Consider the following 26,335-nt stretch of genomic DNA (forward strand, 5'->3'; position numbering starts at 1 on the left):
AATAATGCTGATTTAAAGCAGTGTTTGCAACTTCACAGGCCAAGCCTTTGCCAACCTGGTTCTCTGTTTTGGATTACAACTCCCATCATTCCTGACCACTGGCCAGCACTCTCCCAGGATTCTGACTGTTTAAAGTGGTATCACAGTGCTTTAAATGTATGGTGTAATGGAGTCACACCCAGCCCCTGATTTGTATGTACTTGCATATATACACAAAGCTACCTTTTTTGAATCCCCACAGAATTCAATTTCCTAGATGCCAGTGACAGATAACCTCTTTGTAGCCTTTTAAACATGCCCCTTATCACATATAGAAGAGGAAAATGCTTGACTTGGGGGCCAACTTCCACGCAAACCCCAGAGCCCTTTGCAACTGCTCCCCTTCATCTGTCTGCATAGCCTCGAGGACAGGAAACATGATAGCCACGAGGACTAGCCTCTACTTTTCTGTAGGATCTGGGTGTTTCAAGCACCCACAATGGTTCTGTAGCAGCCTTCCTGAGAAATGCTGTCTCTTCAGAATCTATGCCATGTGGTGACTGACACATAGATACATAAACATTCATTTCCCATCTAGCTCTGAGGGGAAAACGTGGCCAGTGTTAACACCCCCATAATAATTCTTTTCAGTTTAAAAATGGCCCTTTGCCAAATGTTGAGATTGGTCTATAGATAATCATAGTAATAAGCATTTTTCTAGCACTTCAGAAAATTGAAGGCAACTCATAACATCTTGATAATCATGACCACAAACCTCTGTAGCAAGCCAACATTATCCTAGTATTCTAGATTTGGAGTTGGGAATTTGGGAGATGGCTGCAATATTGAGCCAGGCTAATGGTCCAGCTAGCTCATTATTGTGCACAACAGGTACCTTCACTTTTCTTAGCCTCACTTTTAACCCAAACATGCATTTGGGGACCAATTTCTTAATATTTTACCCTACATTTGCATGGTGGCAATGCTCTTCTTGTTACTCATCTTGGATCAGGCTGTGACCCACTAATGGGTCCCAGCCCACCAGTTCAAGACCAGTAGTCTACATTGGAATTTGCAAACATTGGCTGTGGGTGGGGAAAGTCTCTCTCGTAGCCAATGTCTGCAAAAAACAGCAGCTGAGGCTGCTTGCTTTGGCTGACGAGCAACAGGTCAAATCCTGTTTTGGCTGCGAGCAGCTCATCCCTGCTGGCGACTTGCATGCGCAACCCCCCTTCCATCACCTGAGTAATATCAGGCCAACCAGGGGATCCAATTTGGCCCACAAATCACACTGGATTGTCAGTCAGCTGATATCAGCCCGTGGCTTGGAATCTCCACACAGTGACTGGCAGTGGTTTGCAGAGTATCAAACAGAGTTCTCTCCCAGTTCTTCCCTGGAGATGGTTGAGATTGAATCTGGGACGTCCTGCATGCAAGGCAAGGCTCTGCCACTGAGCTATGGCCCTGTACCCATTGAGGTGGGATTTAGGAGTTGAGGCTGAGAAAGAGTTTCTTGCCTGAAGTACCTTTTGAGTGTGAGAAGTTCGGATCGATCAGTTCCTGTGAGAACAGAGTGCTGGACCAGATGGGTCCTTTGGCCTGATCCTATGTTCTTACGGCAAAGTCATTTCAGGGCCAGATGCACCAACTCAAAAGTACATGGTTCTTACTCTACAAGGGAGGAATTCAGAGTGGAGCTGTGCTGGATTATGTGACCTGGGCGAAATGCCAAGCGCTTGCCTTCGTTAGGCACAGGGGCTCTTCTTACTCTTGTTCCCTGCACCGTTAAGTCAGCCGCTCTTAGCAATGAGCTCATCTTCCCTTTCTTGGCTGCTGAGGTAACTGTTTGTCTCCTGCTCTCCCACAGGACCCCCTTTCATCGTTTCCCCTCCAGAGAACATCACGGTTAACATCTCCCAGGATGCAATGTTCACCTGCCAGGCTGAGGCATATCCAGGCAACCTGACCTACACTTGGCACTGGGAAGACGAGAACGTTTACTTTAAGAAGTGAGTTTGGATTCTCTTTTCGGGTCTCTCTCTCTCTCTCTTTTGTCTGGTCTCAGTGAAGGATGTGGTTGGGAATGGGGCAGGTAGGGTGAGCAAGCAGCCTCAGCCCTCTTTTCAAAGGACTGCACACTCCAGCAGGAGGCCCTTGGAGTCATCCACTAACAGTTATTCATTTTTAATTAAGTGCATTTGACACATATGTTTGATGGCAAGGTGCAGTAAAAACAGCAAAAAAGCAGGGTATTTTTTTTAAAGGACCTGAACATATATTTCCATCAAAACACAATACAAAACAGATACTCATGCCAAGGACCTATTCATGCAGATGGGAAAACCTGTCGGAACAAAAAAATATTCCGGGAAGTGCAGGTAGTGGGTACCTGTTGTATCTTGACAGGGATGCTGTTCCCTAGGACAGGGACAGGCACATCAAAAGCCCTGGTCCGAGTGATTGCAGAATGATCTTCTGAGATTTTTGGAACTTGCAGCAGAAGTTTTCCTCCAGACTGTGGTGTCCTACCTGGGTATATAAGGGATGAAGCAGCCTCTCAAGTAAGGAGAGCCTAGACAACAGACCAATCTCTCTCTCTCTCTCTCTCTCTCTCTCTCTCTCTCTCTCTCTCTCTCTCTCTGTGTGTGTGTGTGTGTGTGTGTGTGTGAGAGAGAGAGAGAGAGAGAGAGAATATGAATATGAATATGAATATGAACACACACACACACACACACACACACACACACACACACATATATATATATATATATATATATATATATATATATATATATATATGAAGGACATTCTGTACCTTCCTTTTCCTGGGCCTGTAAGAAAGGCATCTTCCTTGACATTCTTCATGTCTTACTTATATTTAAAAGTATTCATATACCACCATTTATCTACTGTACTCTCAGATGCTATGCAAGAATAAAATATAGAACATAGTTCTATAGTCAAAATTACTGGCCCACCCCAAAAGCTCCCAACGGTTGTATGAAAAAGTCTTCGAGAGACTCCTGAAAGTTAGAAGCAAGGATGCCTCCCGAAAAGTGTACAGTGAAGGCCTGATATCAATAGGCAGGGAGCTCCAACGTGTGGGTGCTGCCACGCTAAAAATATCTGTTTCTTACAAATGAGGAATGGGTATTATGTAACAGCGCCAATTCTGCAGACTGAAGCGGTCAACTGGGCACATATGGGGTAAGCCCATATGGGTCTTATATGGTCTTAAGCAGGCTTCCTCAAACTCTGCCCTCCAGATATTTTGAGACTATAATTCCCATCAATGACCACTGCTCCTGCTAGCTAGGAATCATGGGAGTTGTAGGCCAAAAACATCTGGAGGGCCAAGTTTGCCTATGCCTGCTCTAGGGATCTGCCCCAGCCCCAGGGATTGAACCCAGGATTTTCTGCATCCAAAGCAGAAGCCTGGTCTTAAGACTGCCTATCACTCTGTTTCTCTCTCTTTCATGAATAGCAACTGGAGGGGACATCAGAATCCTATCAAGCAGCTCCCCTTCAAAGTTAGAAATGTTGAAAATTGCCCTGTACTGAGTTAGCTCATTGGTCCTTCTAGTTCAAGATTGTTCACACAGACTGCTAGGAGCTCTCTAGGGCAGGCATAGGCAAACTCTGCCCTCCAGATGTTTTGGGACTACAACTCCCAAAGTCCCTGACCCCTGGTCCTGTTAGCTAGGGATGATGGGAGTTGTAGCCTCAAAACATCTGGAGGGCCAAGGTTCCCTATGCCTGTTCTACGGATCTGCCCCAGCCCCAGGGATTGAACCCAGGACTTTCTGCATCCAAAACGGATGCTCTACCACTGAGCTGTGGCCCTTCCCCAAGTTTTATAATTGCTGCATGGAGAAAAAGCTGTATGATAACTGTGTTCCTCCTGTGGGGCAAATAGCAGATTTTAATCAGGAAAACAACATAAAGGGAAAGGATCAACCCCCTTTCCCAATGCTGTGATTCTGATTGAATTTGCCTCCCTGTCCACCCTGGTTGTTCAATTGTTGTAAAAGCCACAGGAGATCCCAAGTATGACTCTGGTTTGGTGCTTAAGTCCTCTGTGTTGTGCTGTAGACCTGTCAATATCGGGAGTCTGTATAGTCACGAGAAGTCTGCCTCCTGCCCATCATGCACTTCACATTCAATGGTGTTAAATCATTCATAATTGAGCCTAGGAAGTTGCCGTTTACTGTCAGAGCCTTGGCCCATCTAGCTCAGGACTTGCCACACTGACTGGCAGCAGCAGCTCTCCAGGTTTTCAGACATGGTTATCTTCCCAGCCTTACCTGGTAATGCCCGGGGATTGAATCTGGGACCTTCTGCATGCAAGGTGCATCTTCTTAACACTGAGCTATGTTCCTTCTGCTACGCACTGGGTACCCACCTTCTCCCTGAGCATGTCATTGCTCACTTGTCCTCTCTTTTGCTCCTTTTTTTGCAGCGACCTAAAGCTGAGGGTTCGGATCCTGATTGATGGGACGCTGATCATCTTCCGAGTCAAGCCGGAAGATGCTGGAAAATACACCTGCATTCCAAGCAACAGCCTGGGGCGCTCTCCATCAGCCTCTGCCTACCTGACTGTGCAGTGTGAGTACGTTTGTCTGGGGTGAATGGAGGCTGCCTGGGTGATGAGCTCCCAAACACAGGAGGACGGTCGATGACGTGCTTACTGGCAGGAGAAATGTAGGCAGCGGCATCCCTGTGCAGCCTCCCCGTAACTTTTTACGGGCACTGAGATGACTGCGTTGGCACAACGTCAGCCCAGAGAGTGGAGAATAAATTGTGCCTAAATTACTGGGACTGACGAGACACAGGCTGATCAGTGCGGTTGCTGGGTTAATTGCTTTGTTTAATGCAATGCTACCTAGCCCTGCCATATTGTACCAAGCAGCAGATGCTTCAGAGTTAGAGTATCATATGAGTATTAGATGTCCCCGGGGAGGGTTAAGCTGCCACTCCTTGCCTAGGCAGGATGCACACCCATCAGCTTTTATTTAATTCTTTGTTTTTAAACGAGTGCTTGCAATCTGCTAGGCGCTTGGCCAGCGTTGCTTCCTGCAGCCCCCCCCCCCAAAAAAAAACAGGACACATTTTAACCCCTCACTCACTCGTGCGTATGCTTGTGTATGTGTATACATTTGTTTCCAGGGGTTTTTCAAAAGCTGAACCATTGGTTGAGATACCGCACCGATCCTTGCAAACTCGAGTGTACCAGAATGGTTTTATATCTCTGTTACATTTGTTTTATCTCAAGGTGGCTGGTGAGAGCTGTGCCGTGGCTCCCAGACCCAGCCGTATGTGCTGGATGTTAACCACAAAGCTGAGCTGGAAGGGACACAGTAGTTGTGCAGATGCCCTGGCACGCTTGGCATGCACACAAACCACTGCCTCTGAGAAGGAAGTTGGGGATCAATAGACCAGCAAGCAGCTTGGGAAAGGGCAGGCTTTTGTCTCCAAGGTGAAAGCCCAAGGCATATAGTAGCAACCAGCAGTATTCAGCAGGCACCGCCTGCAGCTCCTTGGAGGGACCCAGATGTTGGCTCATGGGTCATTGCTGTGGACTTTGACCACATATAACCACTTGCCCAAGCTGTGCCCTTCCAGATAGTTTGGACTACAACACCCATCATCATTTTTACAATTAAGTGGTATATAATTGTTGTTAAATAAAATAAAATAGTGTTGCATTTTCAGTTTAGTTAGCGCTAGCCACAGTTTCTTTGAAACCAGGGTGTAACACTGGTTACTTCTAACTATGGTCTGTGTTAACCTTGGTGCAACACTACACTGTTGCTTAAAAAGTAAACCACAGACAGGAGAGGGATTAATGCCAGAAAAGTGAGGAGAAAGTGACTGAGCCTGCAGCATGCTCCACGTCTCCTAACTATGGTTACATCTTTGCCCAGAATTAAAACCTCTACCTGGTTCTGGGTTCACTGTTTGGACTTTGGCGCTTCATACGCATCTGTGACGTATGCTATGAACCTGGGAGGAAAGGAGCATCACTTTTAGGTTCCGGTTTTCCGGGTCACTTTTGCTCCAGCTCTTGTCTGGGATGGAAAGCTGTCTCGTTCAGTGTTCCCCAAGTAGCTGTCAGATGGCAACGGCTTTTGGCCAGTCATTAATCAACCAAGTTGGATGCTCTCCAGTGACCTAGAAGTGAAAAAGCTCAGTGTCCTGTTACCAATCCCTTGAGCCTATGTTGATTACATTTCCTAAGACATGGCACTAAACTATGTGTTTACAAATCAAGTTCCTCATTACGCCCTGGATATGAATCTGGGTTACGATGCCACAGACGGCATCAGATGACCTTGATAAGCGTTTCGGTCCTTGGTGGTTGTCAGCTGTTTGCAAAGTATGGTGGGCTGGTGTGTTTGTGTGTGTGTGTGCTGTGCTGTGCAGTGTGATCAGGCAAAACCTCTGATTGAAAAATCCTTCTCCTTCTGGAGAATCTTACTCCCGTTCACAATTCATGTGCTGGCTGCCGCTGGAACACTGCTGCATGGGAATATGCAAGGCTCTTTTATGGATTTTAATCATTTGGTTTTTAATCTTTAATACCTCTGTTGTGTGGGTTTTTTCTTTTTTTAATTTTGTCCCTGGCAGGCTATCAAATTTGGAAAGCGAAAAGAAACGAACACAAAACCCTCTAAAGCCAGAATAATAAGGATTAATGCCCTCCCTCCTCCTTTTGACTTGTTCCCATCAATCACAGAAGCAGGGGGATCCAAAATCCCTGACAATGATGGCGTCATTCAATCACTCTTGGTTTGATGCTAGGAATTACCCGGTGCCTTCTTTTTTTGTTGTTGCTCCCCACCCCCATCACCCAAGGGAAGGGGAGGAGAAAAACAAAAGCGAATGAATCTGGAATTCCCAAATAGTCAGTGGACCAGAAAACGGAGAATGCAAAAGGAGGTTATAGTCTCTGTTCTGTAATACTGCTAATTGGACAAGGCTAAGTAGCGCAAGGGAGCAGACACGGGAAGATACGGAGGATCAGATTTGGAGGACTATGGTGCAGGATCCAGGCACGATGTTGCAATCAACCAGTTTTTGAACCAAGAACCTCATGGCAGTGTCCTGGAGCCCCTTGAGAGGAACCCATTCACTGTTGTAGATAGAAGAACATTTTTGCCCTCCTGGGCTCTGGTGTGGCTCCGCCCTCTGGCAGCTCATTGGTTCCTTTTGGCCTGGTCTGGCTATAAATACCTCCAGGTGAGGCCTGAGTTGTTGCCTAGGCAACAGACAGGCCTTGGCCTTGCCTGTGTGCTCCTCCAGCCTTAGTCCAAGTATTTCCTTCAGTCAGTTTTGTCTTTCCCTGTCTGGTCTGGCTTTCCTGTCCATTCTGCCTTACCCCCTTGTTCCAGCCCTGTGCTAGACAGATTTCTTGATTCAGGTCCTGACTTAGAACTGACTGTGCTATGCATTTGTCTCTGCCCCCCCCCATCTCTGTTCCCCAGTGATTTTGAGAGGGGAAACACTGCTCTGGGATTGTTTCTTTCTTTCCAGAGCAGGAGTGATAGTGTCATGTGCTGGACCACATGAGTAGTTGACAGGCCCTTCCTTGCTCAGGCAAGTTAATGAGGGGGTATCGAGGGTTTCAAGTTTTGCTATGGTTAGTGAAGCAGAGGCTGGGCTCTTCTTTCTGTTTCTTTGATGGGGTTCCTGCTTCATGACACCTCCTTGCAAGATTGTTTCCATTTCTGATTAGAAGTCAACTGTTGCATTTCAGATGCCTGAAGATCTGTTGTTAAAGCTCGGTATGTTTTACAACTTGAGCTTATGAAGCCAGAACTAAGCATCACAGAGTCAAATGGATCTTGCTTCCAGGATTACCGTCATGCTGCACAGTTGACCAATGCTGTGGACCCAGGTCTCCTCAGCCAAATTCCAACACTCTAATAATCACTTCCACCCTTTGCCAACTCACTAGCCTAAGGATGTCAACTGATCCTAACAAAATGGGTATTGTGCTATATATACCTGCTATTTAAGGTGTACATGTGCACGGTGTCTGCATTTTTGAACTGTTGTTGGCTACGAAAGCTGTCATGATAAGCTCCTGCACTTAAAAATTGAATACTATGCCACTGGTCCCAAATCATGCTGCAACTCATGTTTCAGCTCTGCCATTCTCTCCAATAAACCCACACCCCTGTATTCATCAGAGAGAGAGAGAGAGAGAGAGAGAGAGAGAGAGAGAGAGAGAGAGAGAGAGAGAGGATGTACTTGTAGGCACACCATGATGCAAAATTAGCCAATTGTTGTCAATGATGTCATGACCCTGATTCAGATCTTGCTGTGAAGAAGCATCCTGTTTGGCAATGGCTAAGCCTTTTGGTTAATCCCAAGGTTCAAGGACACACTGTCATGTGGTGAGCTAGATCATGCTCATTTGGCTTCAACTCTTAGGAAAAGGCCATAGCACAACGGTAGATCAGATGCTTTGCATGCAAATGGTCCCAGTTTTAACCTGCAACATCCCCCCACAAAACTGGGGAAGACCAGAGAGTCTTTGCCAGTCAGTGCAGACAGTATACCAGCAGCCTCCCTCACAGTAAGCTTCCGATGTTCATAACTATTTGTCAGGTGTTTTCCCCACCCTTGTTGTCCTTTATGTCCCCCCCCCAATGTGTTCCAAAATAGCCTCCTTTCCTTAGTGATGCAACTAAAGGTTTTAATACTGACTCCTGTTCCCTTCCAATTATGTTCCTCCAGCCGATCAAAGTGTCCCTGCCAGAGCAGAGAACTCCCAGCAAACTACTTTAGGTTGCCTTCCTTCCCTTTATTTTTTTTAAAAAAACATCCTCCTCTGTTGGTTCACTGCATGTTCTGTCTATTACAGGCAACTTCTTTCTCCAAAGCAGCAGTGAAACCTCTTGGGTTAACAACAACAGCTAGGACTAAAAAGGAAATGTGTTTTGTTTTTTTTAAAATGAAACTGGAAATTGATTCCTCTCTTATTATTGTGCTCAATTGAGAATTCTCTGAATGTGGTAGTTTTCATATAGATAAATAAATGTTTCTCCTCCCCCCCCCACTGGTTGCTGAGATTCCACCCAGGATTACAATACCCAGAGTTCCCTGTGGAGAGAGAATGAGTTTTTAAGCAGTTTAAGGCTGTGGTGTAGATATGGTATCTTTTTAATAACTGGGGGAAAGGGGATAAAACATGGAGCAGTGTCATGTGAGGGGGAGCTTCCTTGCACAATGAGACTTCCTTTCTTCCCCTTGCATGCCTCCCAAATCTGTCCCAGAATGTCTGCCAACCTCCAGGAGTAGATTTTTTTGGGGGGGGGGGAAGATGCAGGCAGTACAAGAGGAAGGGGAAGTATAATGCCGCTTATGGAAGGCTGGGCTGCAATCATGTACCCGGTACTCACTTACTGGAAGTAGCCCCTTTCAAATTCTGCAAAACCTAGGCATGTTTAGAATTGCACTGTTGAATATGTGCTCACTGAAACTCTCTTTTGCTTTACCCAGAATTCTTCTTCATGCTCCCACCTTAGCCTTGACTTTTGTTTTGTTTTAGGTGGCAGCTTGATGATGTACAACCCATTCTCCCAACTATAAAAATAAAATAAGAATAATAACACGGAGAAGTTGATCAAAATCCTTCCTTCCTTCCTTCCTTCCTTCCTTCCTTCCTTCCTTCCTTCCTTCCTTCCTGCCTGCCTGCCTGCCTGCCTGCCTGCCTGCCTGCCTGCCTGCCTGCCTGCCTGCCTGCCTTCCTTCTCTCTCACCTGGCTCAATGGGTCAATGCATCTGGCTATTAACTCTATGATTCTATGGCCAACTCTATGATTCTATGCTTATAGGGCTCATTGTATTTGAACAGGGACCTTCAAGTACACCTCAAATTCCACTCTATCCAACTCCCAGTGGGATGTACCAAAGCGGGTAACCGTGGTATCCCTTACCCCATTTTTAACTATAGTATAACTATCCCTCAAATTTTATGCAAACAACTTTGGGAAAGGTGTGAGTTGCACCTGCTAAATGTTGACTGGGAAAGGTTTATTTTACTTCTTGAGTAAGATTGGAAAGGATTTTAACGCTGATCATGGGTGTGTGTGTGTGAAGATGGAGGGGAGGTGTGTGTGCCTATATTTCTCTCTCTCCCTCCCTCCCTCCTGACTGAAAAATGCTTCCATGCTCCGAGAGCTTAGCACAGATAGATTGAGATAAAACGTTTTTGGTGACGTAAGGGTCCATGTAAATGCTAAGTGTTGCTCTAATGGAACTAGCGGAGATAATGAGCACAAGGATAAAGGTCTCTGGAGGCCAGAGTTTTATGAATGTTACTGATTTAGTATGTGGGGTTTTGGACTCCATTATTAAAAACGTTGCTGACCTCTGTTCAGTTAGGCCACAGAAGAAAGGCACAAGCTTGATGCTTGCCTGGAGGGTTCATATTTTAAAGCTCTTCATCACTTCTGACTTATCCCACCCCAGATCCTGCCCGTGTGGTCAACATGCCACCCGTCATATACGTTCCTGTGGGGATACATGGATACATTCGCTGCCCAGTTGAGGCGGAACCTCCAGTTACCCTGGTCAAGTGGAACAAAGATGGACGCCCTCTGCACATTGAAAAGGTAGAAGGAGCTCTTAGTTGTGTATGATTTTGTTTGTTTTAGGACTTCAGCTGTTTATTACTTGCATTTATATCTGGACTTTTCTTCAAGGAGCTCAGGGTGGCATGCAAGATTGTTCCTGTTTTATCCCCACAATAGCCCTTTGAGGTAGGCTAAGCTGAGATAGTCACCAACCTTCAGTAATGTTGGTGGGAGATTTAAAGCTGAATCTCCTCAGATCTAGTCTTGATCTACCACACTGATTTAATTATCCTGGTTGAAACTAGGGTTTGGTTGCTATCCTATACTTGCTTAGCTATGAGTATGCCTTGTTGAACTCAATGGGTCTGTATCCAGTGTAGCACTAAGTTCATGCCTCTTAGCTGTATACGTGTTCCTATGGAGAAATTCACCGTTGTTGCACAAGCAGGTTGCTGGTAACCTTGTTGCATGACAGATGGTGCAATCTATTGTGCAATGAATTTCCACTAACACATCCATTGTGTTGGATTCCTCTGTTGCACAACATTAAACCTCACCTGTCTGCTAGGGAAAGAGCCCTTGCCCTAGCAGACAGAGAATGTTACAGACCAATGGGACTTAATTCTGACTAGATATGCATAGGATTGCTGTTTATTAATCAGTTAGATTTTCTGATGAAAGCTGAAAGTGAACAGTGCCCCTGCTCCATAGATATGTCCCTTGCTTCAGGTATAGCTATGGGAAGGTGAGGCATACAGTTGGTCAGAAATATTTCTTACTGAAAAAAACACTTGCCCTTCTCCTGCTACTTTGAAGAACTCTTGGAAATTAAAAGTGGGTGTCTTACCAGAAGAACATGTTCTAGCCCAAACACTGCGTGTAGTTATTCTTTGGTTTGGTTGGCCTCAGTTGAATTCCAACATGGCAGCAACAGCTGGAAAATGCTGAAAAGTCAGGACTGGTCCTTTCTCAGGATCTTCCAGCTTCCCCTCCACCCTGTGAGAGCCCCCACCTGGGTGTCCCAACCATAGCTGCCAAGTCTCCCATATTCCCTGGGAAATCCCCATTTTCCAGCTGTTCCTAGCTGAAAAAACGGATTTTTTTGTCCCCCCCCCCCGGTTTATTCTGGCGCAGCAGCCATTTTGGAACTGGGCGGAGCATGCTCAGAAGCGACTTTTGATGCTGCTCCGCCCAGTTCCAAAGTGGCCGCCACGCTACTTCCGGTCTGCTACTTCCGCCTGGTCCCTTATTTCTCCGACAGCAACTTGGCAGGTATGGCCCCAACCTACTGGTTGAATACGTGCCCTGTAAGGAATGCATTTTGCCAATTAGTAACCCACTGACCGACCCCGTTCCATGTGATCTCTGTCGATTTAGGCTGGGGCACCCTTGTTGCATACGAAGATGCTGCACTTCTCCCCTCCCCACACCATGTGAAAGTCTCTTGTCATTTAGAAGAGAACAATAATTTGAATTCTTCAATCTAATCAACAGCAATCTTTCCATCTAGGGTCTCATAGGGAGTTTATTCCTCTTGTCACTGTGGGAGATGAGCATCATTAATCTAACTCTGGTGGAAGTATAACGGGTCATCTGGCAGATATTACTATATATGGGGTGCTTAAAAGATCCTCTTTAATGAGACTCTGTCCTGCTATTACCTCGGTTTGAAAAATCCTATCAAGGACTTCATTCTTTTAAATATTTAAACAAAATACTCAATATTTGGTGAACGCCAGTAAGATATCCACGCAGGCAATTACGCGATTTTTTACAACAAGGGGCAACTCACATATCCCTTCTGCGCTCAAGATCTTCAATGCCAAGACCATTTCACAACTGCTCTACGGCATTCCAATCTGGATCCCGGGGTTCACCCAGACAGTAGAGCAAGTGCAATCAACCTTTCTCTACAAGATTTTCTCTGTTCCAAGATGCGTCCCATATGCAGTTTTATGTCTAGAGGGAGCTCAACACAAGGTGGAATCTGTCGCCTGGGCAAGATTCCTTATATTCTGGCTAAAAATCTGCCTCAACTCTGACAGAGATCCCTTCCTCCAGGTAATGCTTTCGGACACCTTCCTCCCCCCAGGGCTGCAACACTTCAATAGGAAGGTACTGCAACTGGGGCTTTCAATAGAACTCCTCCGCTCAATGTCCTTACAATCTGCCAAAGCCACAGTCATTACTAGGTTGTGGGACATTGAGAGACAGGATCTTATAGCGGCAGCAGGCACAACATGTTCCCCCCTTCTTTTCCACCTCCCGTGGGCTCATGAAACAAAACCTAACTATCTTGACTTCCTACTGAACCCACAAGAAAGAAGGGCATTTTCGTTGGCCAGGTTCAATGCAAATCCATCGAACCTCCTGTGGGGAAGATTCTCGGGCAGGGCGAAGGATGAGAGGATCTGTCCGTGTCATGACCCTCAGGTGGAAAGCCTTCCACATATGGTTTTTCATTGTAACCTTTACGTCGACCTTCGTCAACGGTTCCTGGACCGGCTCTGCATTCCCAGAGGGAGACCAGAGCGGGAAATCTTGCGGTTCCTCTTGCTGGGGAAGGACCCGGTCCTCACCGAGATGGTGGCTCAATATCTTAATTTACTATTTTCTCGGCGTTGTACTCTGCAGTCGTCTGAGTCGCCGGAAGCCCCATTGTCGTGAAAGCGGATGGCGGATTATTACCTTCCCTCTCTTGGCACAGCGTTTGCCACAGTGACAGTTTTAATCTGTTATTATTTTGTATGCGAGTTTGTTTGATGCCAATAAAGGTTTTACTTACTCAATATTTAGAGTTTCCTTTAAATATTAACCGTTTAAAGATTATATTCTGACTGTTTCAAATGGAGTGTGTGTGCAGGGGAGTCATCTACTAATGTGATTCTCAACTTCAGGCATGATAGTGTTTGATGATCAGGGAAGGGTACAATCCGGCCAAAGCTGAGCACTAGGAAGCCCTGTGGATTTCCATGGAGAAGATACTTGTGTGTGCCTAGCTCACTTATTGAAATCAGTGGGTGTTCATCATGCCCAACATTTAGAAAGATCATGCCCACTATTTGCCACCACAGACACATGATGTCTGTGGCTGATGTAGAGGATAGGAATCCAATGGGTTGGTCCAGTGCTGGGGAATCACTCCCCATATGGGTCAGGTGCCACAATCTTGCATAGGCCCACCGTTGGGAGAGGTGTTTTGGCCCATCGGTCTCCATGTGGACTCCTGGACAGAGTCACCCTTTCTGGATCCCTTTAACGGGGTACTCGAGTGACTAAGGATCCAGCCTAATGCCTTATAAGCCAAAGTTGTGAGGTTGGCGAAAGCAGGGCTTTTTTCCCCATCCAGAACTCAGTTCCAGCACCTCTCAGGTGGACACCATTGTCATTCTAAGAGAATGAAGAAGGTGTTCATGGTGAGTTCCTGCACCTCCTTTTGTAGAAAAATAGCACTGGGTGAAAGTCTGCAAGCTGGCCAGTTTGCTTGTAGAAGAAAATTGCTCCCTGGCCCCGAATATGGTGACTAATTAACCATAGCAACGTCTTTATGCTAAATTGCCTGCTCCCCCAATGAGCAGGCCTCTAACTGTCCGGGTAGGTGGTAAATCATGTTTTGGTTAACCAAGAGGGTGTCCTGCTCCAGGTCACCCTCCTAAGTACCCCAGGAACAGGCAGGGCACAGCCCCCATGCCCATGCCCTGATTGGCTTGTGGGCAATATCCACTCTTTTAGAGGGTCCGGCATGGCCAGGTGGAGGGCAGCATCAGGCAGCCATCTCCTCCTCAGCCATGCAGGAAGGTGGCAATATTCCCCTGTCTGGCCACAGCCACACTGGGTGGCAAATCTCCCCCCCCTCCCTCCTGGAGCTCCAGATGAGCAGATATTCCCCCAAGTAAGGGTGTTCCCATCTGCAGAATGGATTTCTGTAATGAGCAAGGTAGAAATATATGTATTAATATTAATGAGCAATCTAGATTCCAAGCTGAGCAAAGAAACATATTTACCATAATCTTGCCATGGATTGTTTCTACCAAGATACAATGAGAAGTTATGTTCATAACATGTTGATAACTTATTATCGCATGGTGCCAGAGTTGCATGTCTTTCAGGGGAAGGTCTGTTGCTTAGTGATATGGCATCTGCTATACATGCAGAAGGTCCCAGGTTCAATCCCCGGCATCTCCAAGTAGGGCTGGGAGAGAACTGTGCCTGAAATCCCAGAGAGCTTTTGGCATCAGTGTAGACAATCCTGATCTAAATGGGAAGGAATTCAGTGTTGCACTAGCACAAATGTTACATCAGTGTATGCATTTCTGCTTGCCTGGTGGAATGGTGCCCCTGCTTACTCCCACTGCATGCTGTTCTGGTGGGTCCCCTGACTCCTCCAGAGCCAATGGAGTGGGGCACACAGGGAAAGGAGAAGTGGCGGGAAAGTCCCATTGAACTAGTGGGACTCATTGTGGTGGCTCCTGCTACCGCACCTATGGTCTGGCTTGGTAAAATGCAGCTTCCTGTGTTCCTCACATGGCTCCAGCACTGTCGCTCAGGCACCATCTTCGCTGCAATCCCAGCCTGTTACAACTCCAAGTCATCTGATTCCCATGAGCCAATCCCTCCCCACTAGGACCTTCTGAAAGCTGTGGCCTTAGTGTTTGCTTTGTATTCCAAGGAACTTCTCTCTGGTACAAGGATAGTCCCCAAGCTCCTGCCCCTCCTGCCCCTGTCATTGGTGCTCTAGAACCAGGCCCCAGATTTGTTTTGGACAACACACCTGCTACGGGGCACGCTTGGATGGATATTAACTCCTCCTGTTCTCAGGACCTGACCACCAGAAATGACCCTCCCAGGGACCCAATGTTTGGCACGATGCTTTATTCAGAGGCATGAGATCTCAGATGTTTTTGAGCAGGCAACAAAGGATACCTCAGTCTTGCTTTGTTTGCAAGCTTGCTGGGGGGCATCTGCTTGGCCACAGCTGCAGAAGGAGCAGTGCACCAGATGATCCTTTGGTCATCCAGGAAGATTGTTAGGAAGCCTGAGCCCAGTTCTTTTCTGCAGTGCCCTAGATTTCCTGCCTTTCCCCAGTCCCCGCTATTAAACACCTAAACTTTTAAACATTTTTAGTCTTGTTTACTGGGTGATGCATGCTGTAAAGTGCAGTGCCTGGGAGACCATGTTCTATCCACCGCTTTAATTTCCCAAAGGAAGATCTATACATGGATACACATAGGTGTCGTGAGCCTGCACCCAAAGCCCTCTAGGTACCTAGCGGTGCCCCTGTCTTGATCTGATCTGGGACAAATGGCTTCCCTTAAATGGAGTGGGCACTGGGGCTGGATGTGGACCTTCTGGATGTGGAGGAGAGCGAGCCTATGTTCCCTTGAAATTACAGTCAGCAGTAGTTTACTCTGGAATACGTTGCTATATGCTGGAATCGAGGCCGGCACTCGGGTTGGTATGGAATGATTTTGCACCCCAGCCATCATGATGATGGGAATAATTGGTGATCCTAGGGTACTTTGTTTTTGTTGAGCGCTACTGACCTGAGCTATATTCAAGCTGATGCCAGGAGGAGGAATTGTCCACAACTCATTAGCAGGGCTCTGTGTCAACATGTTTCCCCGAAGCAATACATCTGTGCCATCCAAGTAGGCCAATTATGATAACTGACCGTCTCCCAGCAGACAGAAACAAAGGGATTACAAATGCAGTCCAAAATGTTGACAAGGGGATTTTGGTTTATGAATCCTCCCCGTACAAATCTTAAGAACTGCTGTCCTGTTTTTCTCCTCCTCCTCCTCAGCATTTGCTAGGTGTGATTCTTGATGTTTTACAGCTGCAGCTTTGAATCTTCCTTCCTGCTCCCCCCTCCCCTTAAAAAAAACAGAACTAAGGGACCAGAACTCAGCAGTTTCTAACTCCAGTAATTCATTCTCTCTCTTCTATGCAGTGTTTGGAATAAACTAGCTTGAATTAAAAAAAGTTCACTGAATTAGTTCAAAGACCTCTGAACGACACCTGAAAGTTGCTCCCATAACTTTTGAGTGAACTGAATGTAGATTGAGTTTGTTTTAGGGTGGAACTTTGAACAATTTCCAGTTAAAACCTTCAACTTCTTGCATGTGGATTTTCTTTTCTTACACTTTGGACTTGGGGGGGCCTTTAAGCTTAAATATGATAATTGTTTGAAGGAATGAATTAAGCTATTCACATCCCACTGTGTCCATATTTTGATGTTGTTTTAGTTGTTTGAAGAACACTGTATGCCTCAGCACAGCTGCTTGTCACATTGTGAATACTGAAAAGTATTTTGCCGGTGATCATTTGGATGAACTTGAACTGAACATGAGCCAAGATAGTTCATTTTGTAAAGGGGGACCAATATGAGCTGGAATTACCACATTTTTCCATGTATAAGACTAGGTTTTTCCCCTAAAAAATAATGTCAAAACTTAGAGGGTGTCTTATACTCTGGGCCACCCCCCATTTTCTTAAATCTGAGTCACCCCCCAAATAGTCTGAGTCTTATAGACGAAAAAATACAGTACTGTAATTTCTTTTTAGACATGTTGGCCTAGAACTAGAATTCGCTGCTTTTTTTCTTTTTCTCTTTAAAAATGAACTTTCCAAGCTCTGACATTGAGGAACTGGCAGCTGCTAGAACGTTTCTGAATTAAGGATGAGCTGAACTGCTTGTTCCCATTCTGGAAAGTTTGGGTGATTTCACTCTGCCAGAATTCTAGAGGATTGTGGAATTTGGAATGGATTCCTCGGTTTGCACCGAGGAGGCCTTCTTAGGCCTTCTGCATCCAGGAGAACTTTACACGCTCCCAACACTTGCAACATTGACCCCATTGCTGCATTAGAGGTTTCTGGGCATAGAGACGGAGGCCTTTGTGGCCTGGGAACAAAAACCTGAATCAGAACAGGTACCTGGACAGACTAGGCCCCCATTCCTGTAGTGTATTTAATGTGTTGTGGTTAAACCTGGAAATTAGGAACCTAGGATGGATTTGTTCCTAACTCCCTCTCCCATAATCAGCTCCTGGCCATGACACAGTGCTTAGGCCCCCACTTGAAATTTCCTTAGATACCCATATTATTTCACTAGCAGAGTGAAACTCATGTGTCTCCAGGGGGTCAGGGCAGGGGAGAACTTCCAGAAGAAAAAATGCAGAATTGGACAGGGTTAAAATACTCCTCTCTGTCACCTCAAGAATTGGTCTTCCCCCTCAAAATGCAGCTACAGTAACACCATTGTCTTAAAGGAAAAGTCTTTAAAGCGGAATCCTACAACTACAAGTTATGTTAAGTTTAGTGTAGTTCTACCCTGAATCACTAGGTGGTGCAAACAGCACTGTAGCGACATCTATTGACAAATGAAAAGCATTACATCAAAGCGTATATTGAAATGTCAGCTGAAGAAGAGGGGTTCATTATGGTTCCAGTCTATGCAGCATCTACACTTAAATATACGGCTACACATTCAAATAGATAATTTAAGCGGAGAGAAAAAACACAAAACAGCCAATATATCTCATATGAAACTCAAAAACTGCAATGTGTCTAGTCTTCTCTCTCACCTGTGCAGTTTTCTGGCTGGAGTCTGATGGAAGATGGCTCAATTCGAATAGAAGAGGCAACGGAAGAAGCTCTTGGCACATACACCTGCGTGCCTTATAATGCCCTGGGTACAATGGGCCAGTCCCCCCCTGCCCGACTCGTACTGAAGGTATTTATTTACTTTTTAAACATTACTGTCCAAGGTTTTTGTGGCTACTCTTGAGTAACGACGCCCCACACCTCCTTGTCTTCAAGGTGTTTTTATTGTGCATATTATTTACAGTGCAAAGAGTCTGGAAAACATGTCTGCTTAGTCCGAGTCAGTACCTCGCAGTGGCTTCTTCCTGTTTCGCGCCCAACATAACAGCTTGGGGTGCCGTGCGCCTCAATTCGGGCATCGGGGGGAAGGGCTGCCTTTCTGACTGCTCTCCAGTGGCCGATCCTGTCATTTCCTTCCCAGCTGCTTTCTTCTCTACACGGTGCTGAGGCTCTCGCATGCTGTCAGAGCCTCTCACCTCCTTCTCTACTTCCTGATTCCTGTAATCCGATCCGCTACTGGACTTGCTGCTCTGCGAAGAGCTCAACCTGATGAGGGGGGGCTGTTCTCTTTAAGCCTCCTCCTTACAATTACTATCTTTCTTTTTAACTGAAGAGGCTCACAAAGCAGCAAACACACACACACACACACACACACACACACACACACACACACACACACACACACGAAGTAGTGTAGCACTGTGTACCCTTAGGCTTTTATTCTAGAATAAAATTTATTTTAGAATAAAAAGGCATGGCACACAAGGAAAAGGGAACAGGGAGGGAGGAGGGCAGAATCCCCCCCCAGCAGTTCTTAAAGTGCTTATACCAATCAGCTTGAATGCAAATGGCCCACATAGCCTGATGGAATAGCTGCTGCCAGGTGACATCTGAGAGAAGGCTAAAGGTGTCTGGTCCCTCAACAGAGGCAGTGTTGAGGAAGCTTCTCCCTCAAGCTCAGCAGCCTGATGCAATAACTCTGAGGGATAGTTGGGAAGAGCCAGAGGCAGCTAGTATCTCACCTCTTGATATATTGCTGTTCTGAAAAGCTTGTGAACTATGCATATTGCACACAGAGGGTTGTGTCCAGCAGACCTACTCAGAGTAAGCCCACTGAGCATGCCTATCTTTGGATGCAATCTGCATTAACAAAATGCCAGCTGTGATGGCAAGACTTGGCTGTTGTGAAGCTCTCCTGGCTGGGTGTGGTGTGCAGGGGTACAGTACAGAACCTCTCTGGGTGCCCCAAATCAGATCAGCTCACCCTAAGTGATAGGACATACGTATAACAATCCACCTTCTAAGAAGCTGAAAAAGTCAGCATGTAAATGTCGAGGAGGAGGAGGAGATGGTGCTGTCAGTTGGAGGCACCCAGCAGAGAAGATGACCTGTCAATCTGCCAGCGTTGGGCAGCTCTTACATACTGTCTCCATGAAATGGACAGTGAATGTGTGCGTACGAGAGCATCGTGCAAACCAAGTTGAGCAAGCTGCATGCTTGCATGAGTGTTGTGAGCAGCTGAGCGTCAGTGGGAGAGAGTGTGTGAAGGGAGAACGAACACAGAGAAGGTATTGCACACCCGCCTCACCCGTGAATTTACATGGGTCAGTGATTGTATGTATGTCAATGTAATCTGTTTAACCATCTGGCTTTTGGCAGACTCATTAACTGGCTAAAAGTTCTGTAATTGGATGGCAGTTTTTTTTAATGCAGGTTTCGGTTGTGCATTCAATGAGAGTTGTTCGATTTTTTAATTTTCCCCACCCGCCTTTCTCTCCCCTTGCCTTCCATCCCTGGCTGCAGGACCCGCCCTATTTTACGGTGCTACCAGGCTGGGAGTACAGACAAGAGGCAGGGAGGGAGCTGTTGATACCCTGTGCTGCTGCAGGAGACCCCTTTCCTGCCATCGCCTGGAGAAAGGTACCCGGCCTGCCAGAAAAATCTGCAGTGCCTTTGGCTTTTGGTGAATATTGCAGACAGAGAAGCCACACTCTGTCCCGGTAAGAGCAAAACTGCGGGTTCAGCTGCTTCGCTTCGGGCTGTACCACTGCCGCCCCCGTCCCGCAGGTGGGTGGGGGAGAGGCCCAGCTCCTTGCAAGGAAGCCGTAGAAGCTGCAGAAACCTTAGCCACCGTCAGCCAGCAACAGCAGCAATTGCAAAATGAGCCGCTCTGTTTTATTCATTTCTTTATTGCATTCATATCCCACCTTTCCTGCAAGGAACTCAAGGTGGCATACATGGTTTCCCCTCTCCTCATTTAGTCCCCACAACAACCTCATGAGATAGGTTAGGCTGAGAGGCAGCAACTGGCCTAAGGTCACTCAGTGAACTTCATGGCTAAGTGGGAGTTTGAACCCTGGTCTCTCAGGTCCTAGCCTGATGCTCTAACCACTGCACCACACTGGCTCTCACTTGCCCACTTCCTCCACTCACTCCTCTGTGCCAGTATCTACTGCAATTCCCCCCCCCCCATTGTGGACCCCTCCCTCCAGTGCTACAGTTGCCACAGTGCAGTGCATAGGACAGACTTGCCTCTTTCTATGCTAATATTTTATAACGTACTGCCAGATCAAACCATGATTTGCTGGAGCTACAGATGAAAGAACCTGTTAGTTTTGCTTTTCTCTATTTTCAATTTTTTTACTCTTAAATCCAGTTCTCTACATTTCCCCAGCAATTTGCATTTTTTGGGGGGGGGGGGGTCCTTCTGAAAATCTTGTCAGCATTTGAGTACAAATATCTCTTAATACATCTGTGTTTGTACTCAGTTTTTACTAATGTGCACATTTTTGCAAGCAATTTCCCCAAACACAATGCATACTTGTTCATTATTTTAATGAAATATACGTGTTTATTCCCACTTTCCCTTAATATATACATTTTAGACAGATTGGTTGGGCAACCGCATTGCAGAATTTGGGGAAGTGTGAATTTTGTAGGATAGTCGCTTTTTGTTCTGTGCATCGGCTTGAGATGTGCAAATTTGGTAGTTTATCCTTAAAATGTAAACAAAACTCAAAATTCTCTCCCGTTCCTAGCTGGAGTACAGTCAGGAGGACACTGTCTCTTAACTATAGCAGTCTTTCATATGAGGAGCATATCAATTTTAGTGTTGAAAGGGACCTTGGGAGGTAATCCAGTCCCACTCCCTTTGCAAGAATCTTGCAGCCCTAAGAAATAGTAATCCTGCCTCTGCTTAAATACCTCCAGTGAAGGCATATTTCTTACAAGTAGCGTAGCAGCTCTGAGTTTTCCCACCCCAAAACATCTCATTCAGCTGCTGCCCACAGTGGGTGTCCTCCCTCAAGCTCTGACTCTTAGCAAATGCACAAGGGGTTTCTCCCATTTTGTGTCTGCTGGGAGAGATTCAGCAGGGGGAAAGGTCCAAACCAAAGCCACCAAGTGATATCAGTTTTCCCGTTTTTCTGTGATCTTCCGTTTTGCATTCTTCCCATTCTAGCCTACTGCTGCTTGCCTAGCTGTGCTCCACATCTGGTCTTGGGCCCCTGAACTTCAGGGAAGGGGGGTAGCTCAGTGGTAGAGGATCAGCTTTGTGTGCAGAAGGTCCCGTGTTCAATCCCACAGCATCTCCAAGTAGTATTGGGAAAGACACAGAGTCTGAAAACCTGGAGAGCTGCTGCCAGTTAGTGTAGACCAGGCATAGGCAAACTCCGCCCTCCAGATGTTTTGGGACTACAACTCCCAGCATCCCTGACCTGGTCCTGTTAGTTGTGGTCTGACCCAGTATAAGGCAGTTGCTCATTTCCTCAACGTGCCCTTGATTGCTGCTTGGACTGTCTGTACCTCTTTATTCCATCGCCTCTACTTTCTTTTTGACAAGCAACATACCTGTACACTGTCAGAGGTCAGGAGGGGGAGATCTGTTTTGTTCATTGCTGCAGCTAAAGTGATTCCCATGGCCAAGTGCCACCCTAAACATCACCCTACGGCCATCTTCTGGTGCAGAGGCAGGGAACCTTTTGTCCTTTAGGGTGTTGCTGAACTGCAACTCCCATCATCCCCAGCAAGTACAGCTGGTGGCAAGGGATGGTGGGGCTTGTAGTCTTGTGGTTCCCCATACCTGTTCTTTGGGAAACGGCACTGCCTGAACAGTGGAGTCGCAAGGTGGGGGTGGGGGCGGTGTGCCCTGGGTTCCATGTTTGGGAGGGTGACAAGAAGGCACCCCGTGGTGTGCTTGCCCTGCCGCTCCGGCCTGGGTGCAGTGGCGCGAGCGGACACCGCATGTGCACGATCCTCCATTTGTGGAGGCAAACTGCTACGTACAACACACGTGGGGTGCCGCACACATGCGCTGTACGTAGCGACGCAGCACATGTGCTGTACATAGAGGTTTGCCGTCGGCGCTGCCTGAGCAGTGGGATGCCTCTGTCGCTGCTACAGCCGCAAGTGGAGGATCCCTCTGCCGCTGCTGCAGCTGCGAGCAGAGGATCCTGCCAACATCCCTACCACTCTCGGGCAGCGCCAGTGGCAAACCGCTATGTACAATGCATGTGCGGCGTCGCACGCATGCGCTGTGCATAGCGCCACCGCACATGCGATGTACATAGCGGTTTGGCACCGGTGCCACTGAAATGCCATACGGACAGCGGTGGGGTCCCTCTGCCGCTGGCAGGAGCCACTTACGGCGAACTGGGGGGCCCCCTGCCAGCCTCCCTCCTGCCTTGCTGCTTTACAGTGAGCCAGGGAGGGGGTGGACGGGAGCCACACCTCCCCTCCCTCCCCGGCTCACCGTAAGCAGCTCCTGGTTTGCCACTTTACAGCGAGCCAGGGAGGGGTGCACAGGAGCCATAGCTCCCCCTACTTCCTTCCCCAGTTCGCTGTACGGCAAAGCAGGAGCCACTTACGGCAAGCCAGGCTCCCCCTCCCACCCTCCCTCCCTCCCTGGCTCGCTTAAGCGGCTCCCGCTTTGCCGCTTTACAGCAAGCCAGGGAGGGGGGTAGACGGGAGCCCTAGGTCCCAAGAGAACGCAGCTTTGCCAGCACCCCAACAAAGCGGCATAGCTCCCCCCTTTCCCTTTTACTTGGGAGTTACGGGGGTAGGGGCGTAGAGGCGTAGGGGGGGGCGGACATTTGGCACCTGCCTGCGACTTCCAAGCCTCCCCCGAGCTGTCGATGGGGGGGGGGGGTTGACAAAAATAAAATCGTACCGGGTACCACCTGGGCTTGCTACGCCTCTGTGCCTGAAACCCAAGGGAAACAGAGTGATTTCCTCATCATGCAACCAGATATTAATACGGTGAATGCAGGTGAGATCCACAGTGTTGCAGCTCCCTCTAGTGGCCTAAAGCTTTAAACTAAACAACAGTACGTAGAATGCAAAACAATATCTATCTACCAGTGACCAGATCATCAGGTCATACAAGAACACTTCATCTTATTGTTGCCTGACCCCACTGGCCTGCATCCTTTGGAGGGTGAACATCTGCAGGGAGAAGCCTGCTCTACTCAGGTAGGTGCTCTGCCAGTGGAGTAGTAGAGCAGGAACATTAGGCTACTTTTTTCCATCCATCACTACCATTTGTCATAAGCAGGTGCCTCTTAAGGTGGCTGTTATAAGAAAAATATTGCTCCCTTTCCCTTATTGGGTATCTAAGAGCCCATATAGAGTCCTTATGTAGGTTCTCTATTGGTAGGAGAAAATAACAGAGACCAACCAGAGTATATTGAAAAGCAAAGCAGCTAGTAAGCATGATCTTTATTAAACTGTTGCAACAGGGTCCCCCACTCACCCCACGCAGGGAGGGAAGAGAGGAATAGTGTGCAAGCTCTTTTATAGACATTTGAAAATTGCCTCCCCTGTAGCTCAAGACCACCACCCCAAAACATCATATATACATCACTGAAGGGGCGGTCTACAGCAGAAAACCTGTCTGCCAGGAATGGATACCTAATGGTCACTGATTGCTTTTATCTGGGCATCCTGGCCATTCTTTTGTGATGGTAAAATAGTCAGTTCCTGAATCCAGGTCACAGGCTCACCCTATTCATACACGGATAGGCCCTTCGGACAGGATTTGTGAGCAAAGAGACAATGGGGAGGTTTTCCCATTTCCTTCCTCTTTGCAGAGAAACATTTGAGGTCAATTTGGGAGAGTCAAAATGGTTTCAGGATTGCTCTCCTGTAGTATTTCAGACACATAGTTTATATACTTCTGTATGTGTTTGCCTTGTGAATTTATGAACATATGATTTTTATATATGAGACCTTAGAATTCCTATAACAGTGGCTAAGAAAAAACAATGGATCAACCCACCCCCAAAGAAGAGTGGTAGATGCAGATTTGCATGTGCTACTTCATAGATGTACTGGATTTCTGTTTTAACTATTTCTAAATTTGTACATCTCACCATAGTGGAAGCAGACTATGGGTTGATTACCTGTGTCCCTGCTCAGCTTGCTGACCAGCTGCTAATTGAGAATGTGTAACTTCAGGGTTGTTCCTGCTCTTCTTTCTTACGAATCTTTCTCATTTAAACTGGACTTGAGCCAGGCAGCCCTTCAAGTAAGGAACTGTCCACTGTGAAGGGGGGCACAGGGCCACCCAGGTCCCTGCCCAACCCCCCCTTTAGCTGTGCAGCAGAAGCACCCTCATGCCCACTCCTTGCTCTGTGCTTGCCTGCTGCCTCATATCTGCTGGTTCTCCAGCTCTGCCTTGTACCTCTTTGTGCTCCTTGCTCCACACCTGCCTTACTTGCTTATACAGTACCGCCTTTTGGGAGCTGACCTCTCTGGCCAATGATTTTGCCAAAGATGCCTCCAAGTGTCTGCAAGAAGGGCGCAGAATTGCACCCATCTCCCAGTTTGTGCTAGCAGCATTGGCATCATGTCGCCCCACTCTGCTGCCCTTGCGACATGCCTCTGAGTTGTGTTTTTTCTCTCTTTATCTCTCCTCCCTTTCCCCTGTGCTTTCTCTGTTGTTTGACCAAGGTAGGGAAGCCCAGTAGAAGCAAGCACAACACCCTTCCAAGTGGCAGCCTCCAGTTCCGATCTCTCAGCAAGGATGACCACGGAGAGTGGGAATGTGTCGCTACCAACATAGTCACAAGCATAACTGCTAGCACTCATCTGACCGTCATCGGTAGGTATGGGAATGGATTGGAAGCGTTCATGGGCATGGCCAAGGCATCAAACGGGGGGGTGCCATGGATGTTTGTGGCTTTTCTTCTCCTGGAGTGAAAAAATGTTGTATTTGCTATTGCGGATAACGTTCCTGAGGAAGCAACCATCTGCAAATAGTTCTTACAGAGCTGTGGGGAGAAAAAACCCCAATCAGCACGAACAGCTACACTGTTAAACCAACAGTGCAATGGTGGTTCAGAATTGCAGGAATTAGACTCTAGTTCCCATTTAACAGAGCTTTGTGGAAGACAGTCCTGGGTCATTCGACCTGTTAATTAGTTCTCTTTTCCCCTCCTATAAAAACTACGCAAGACACACTCTTTTAAAGTTTAAAGAGCAAATAGCTTTTCCTTAGTGTACTTGCAGTTGCAGATTAAATATACAACACAGGTAGGTGATACATAAATATACAACACAGGTAGGTGATACATAGGTTGCTAAAACATCTTACACAGATTAAATTGTTACAGACGAACTCTGACTCTGAGGCAGACAGCAGCACAACACAGCATACCTGCCGGTCTAACTGTTAAGACTGTTCAACTGACTGCCATAACTGCCACAGAGCATATGACATCACAGATTTCTGAAGCTCTTGCAATCAACCTTTTACATACACATTTTGGATGGTAACATTTCACAAGACAGCATCTTAAAAAGCAGAGACATCACCTTGCCTACAAAGGTCCGTATAGTTAAAGCTATGCTTTTCCCAGTAGTGATGTATGGAAGTGAGAGCTGGACCGTAAAGAAGGCTGATCGCCGAAGAATTGATGCTTTTGAATTATGGTGCTGGAGGAGACTCTTGAGAGTCCCATGGACTGCAAGAAGATCAAACCTATCCATTCTTAAGGAAATCGGCCCTGAGTGCTCACTGGAAGGACAGATCGTGAAGCTGAGGCTCCAATACTTTGGCCACCTCATGAGAAGAGAAGAATCCTTGGAAAAGACCTTGATGTTGGGAAAGATGGAGGGCACTAGGAGAAGGGGACGACAGAGGACGAGATGGTTGGACAGTGTTCTTGAAGCTA

At 46.9% G+C, this 26,335-nt stretch overlaps 1 protein-coding gene across 1 annotated transcript in view; it reads left to right on the forward strand.

The window, feature by feature from the left end:
• IGSF9B (immunoglobulin superfamily member 9B) overlaps nucleotides 1-26,335 on the forward strand; it is a 121,952-nt gene that overhangs the window by 61,188 nt on the left and 34,429 nt on the right. Inside the window, exons 6-11 of the mRNA XM_035139552.3 lie at nucleotides 1,847-1,988; nucleotides 4,439-4,584; nucleotides 10,459-10,601; nucleotides 18,154-18,294; nucleotides 19,968-20,084; nucleotides 25,113-25,263. Of these exons, the coding sequence (XP_034995443.3) occupies nucleotides 1,847-1,988; nucleotides 4,439-4,584; nucleotides 10,459-10,601; nucleotides 18,154-18,294; nucleotides 19,968-20,084; nucleotides 25,113-25,263 (840 nt within the window). The remainder of the gene's footprint in view (nucleotides 1-1,846; nucleotides 1,989-4,438; nucleotides 4,585-10,458; nucleotides 10,602-18,153; nucleotides 18,295-19,967; nucleotides 20,085-25,112; nucleotides 25,264-26,335) is intronic.

The sequence above is a fragment of the Zootoca vivipara genome, chromosome 14 (genome assembly GCF_965207765.1).
Source record: "Zootoca vivipara chromosome 14, rZooViv2.hap1.1, whole genome shotgun sequence".
Taxonomy (NCBI): domain Eukaryota; kingdom Metazoa; phylum Chordata; class Lepidosauria; order Squamata; family Lacertidae; genus Zootoca; species Zootoca vivipara.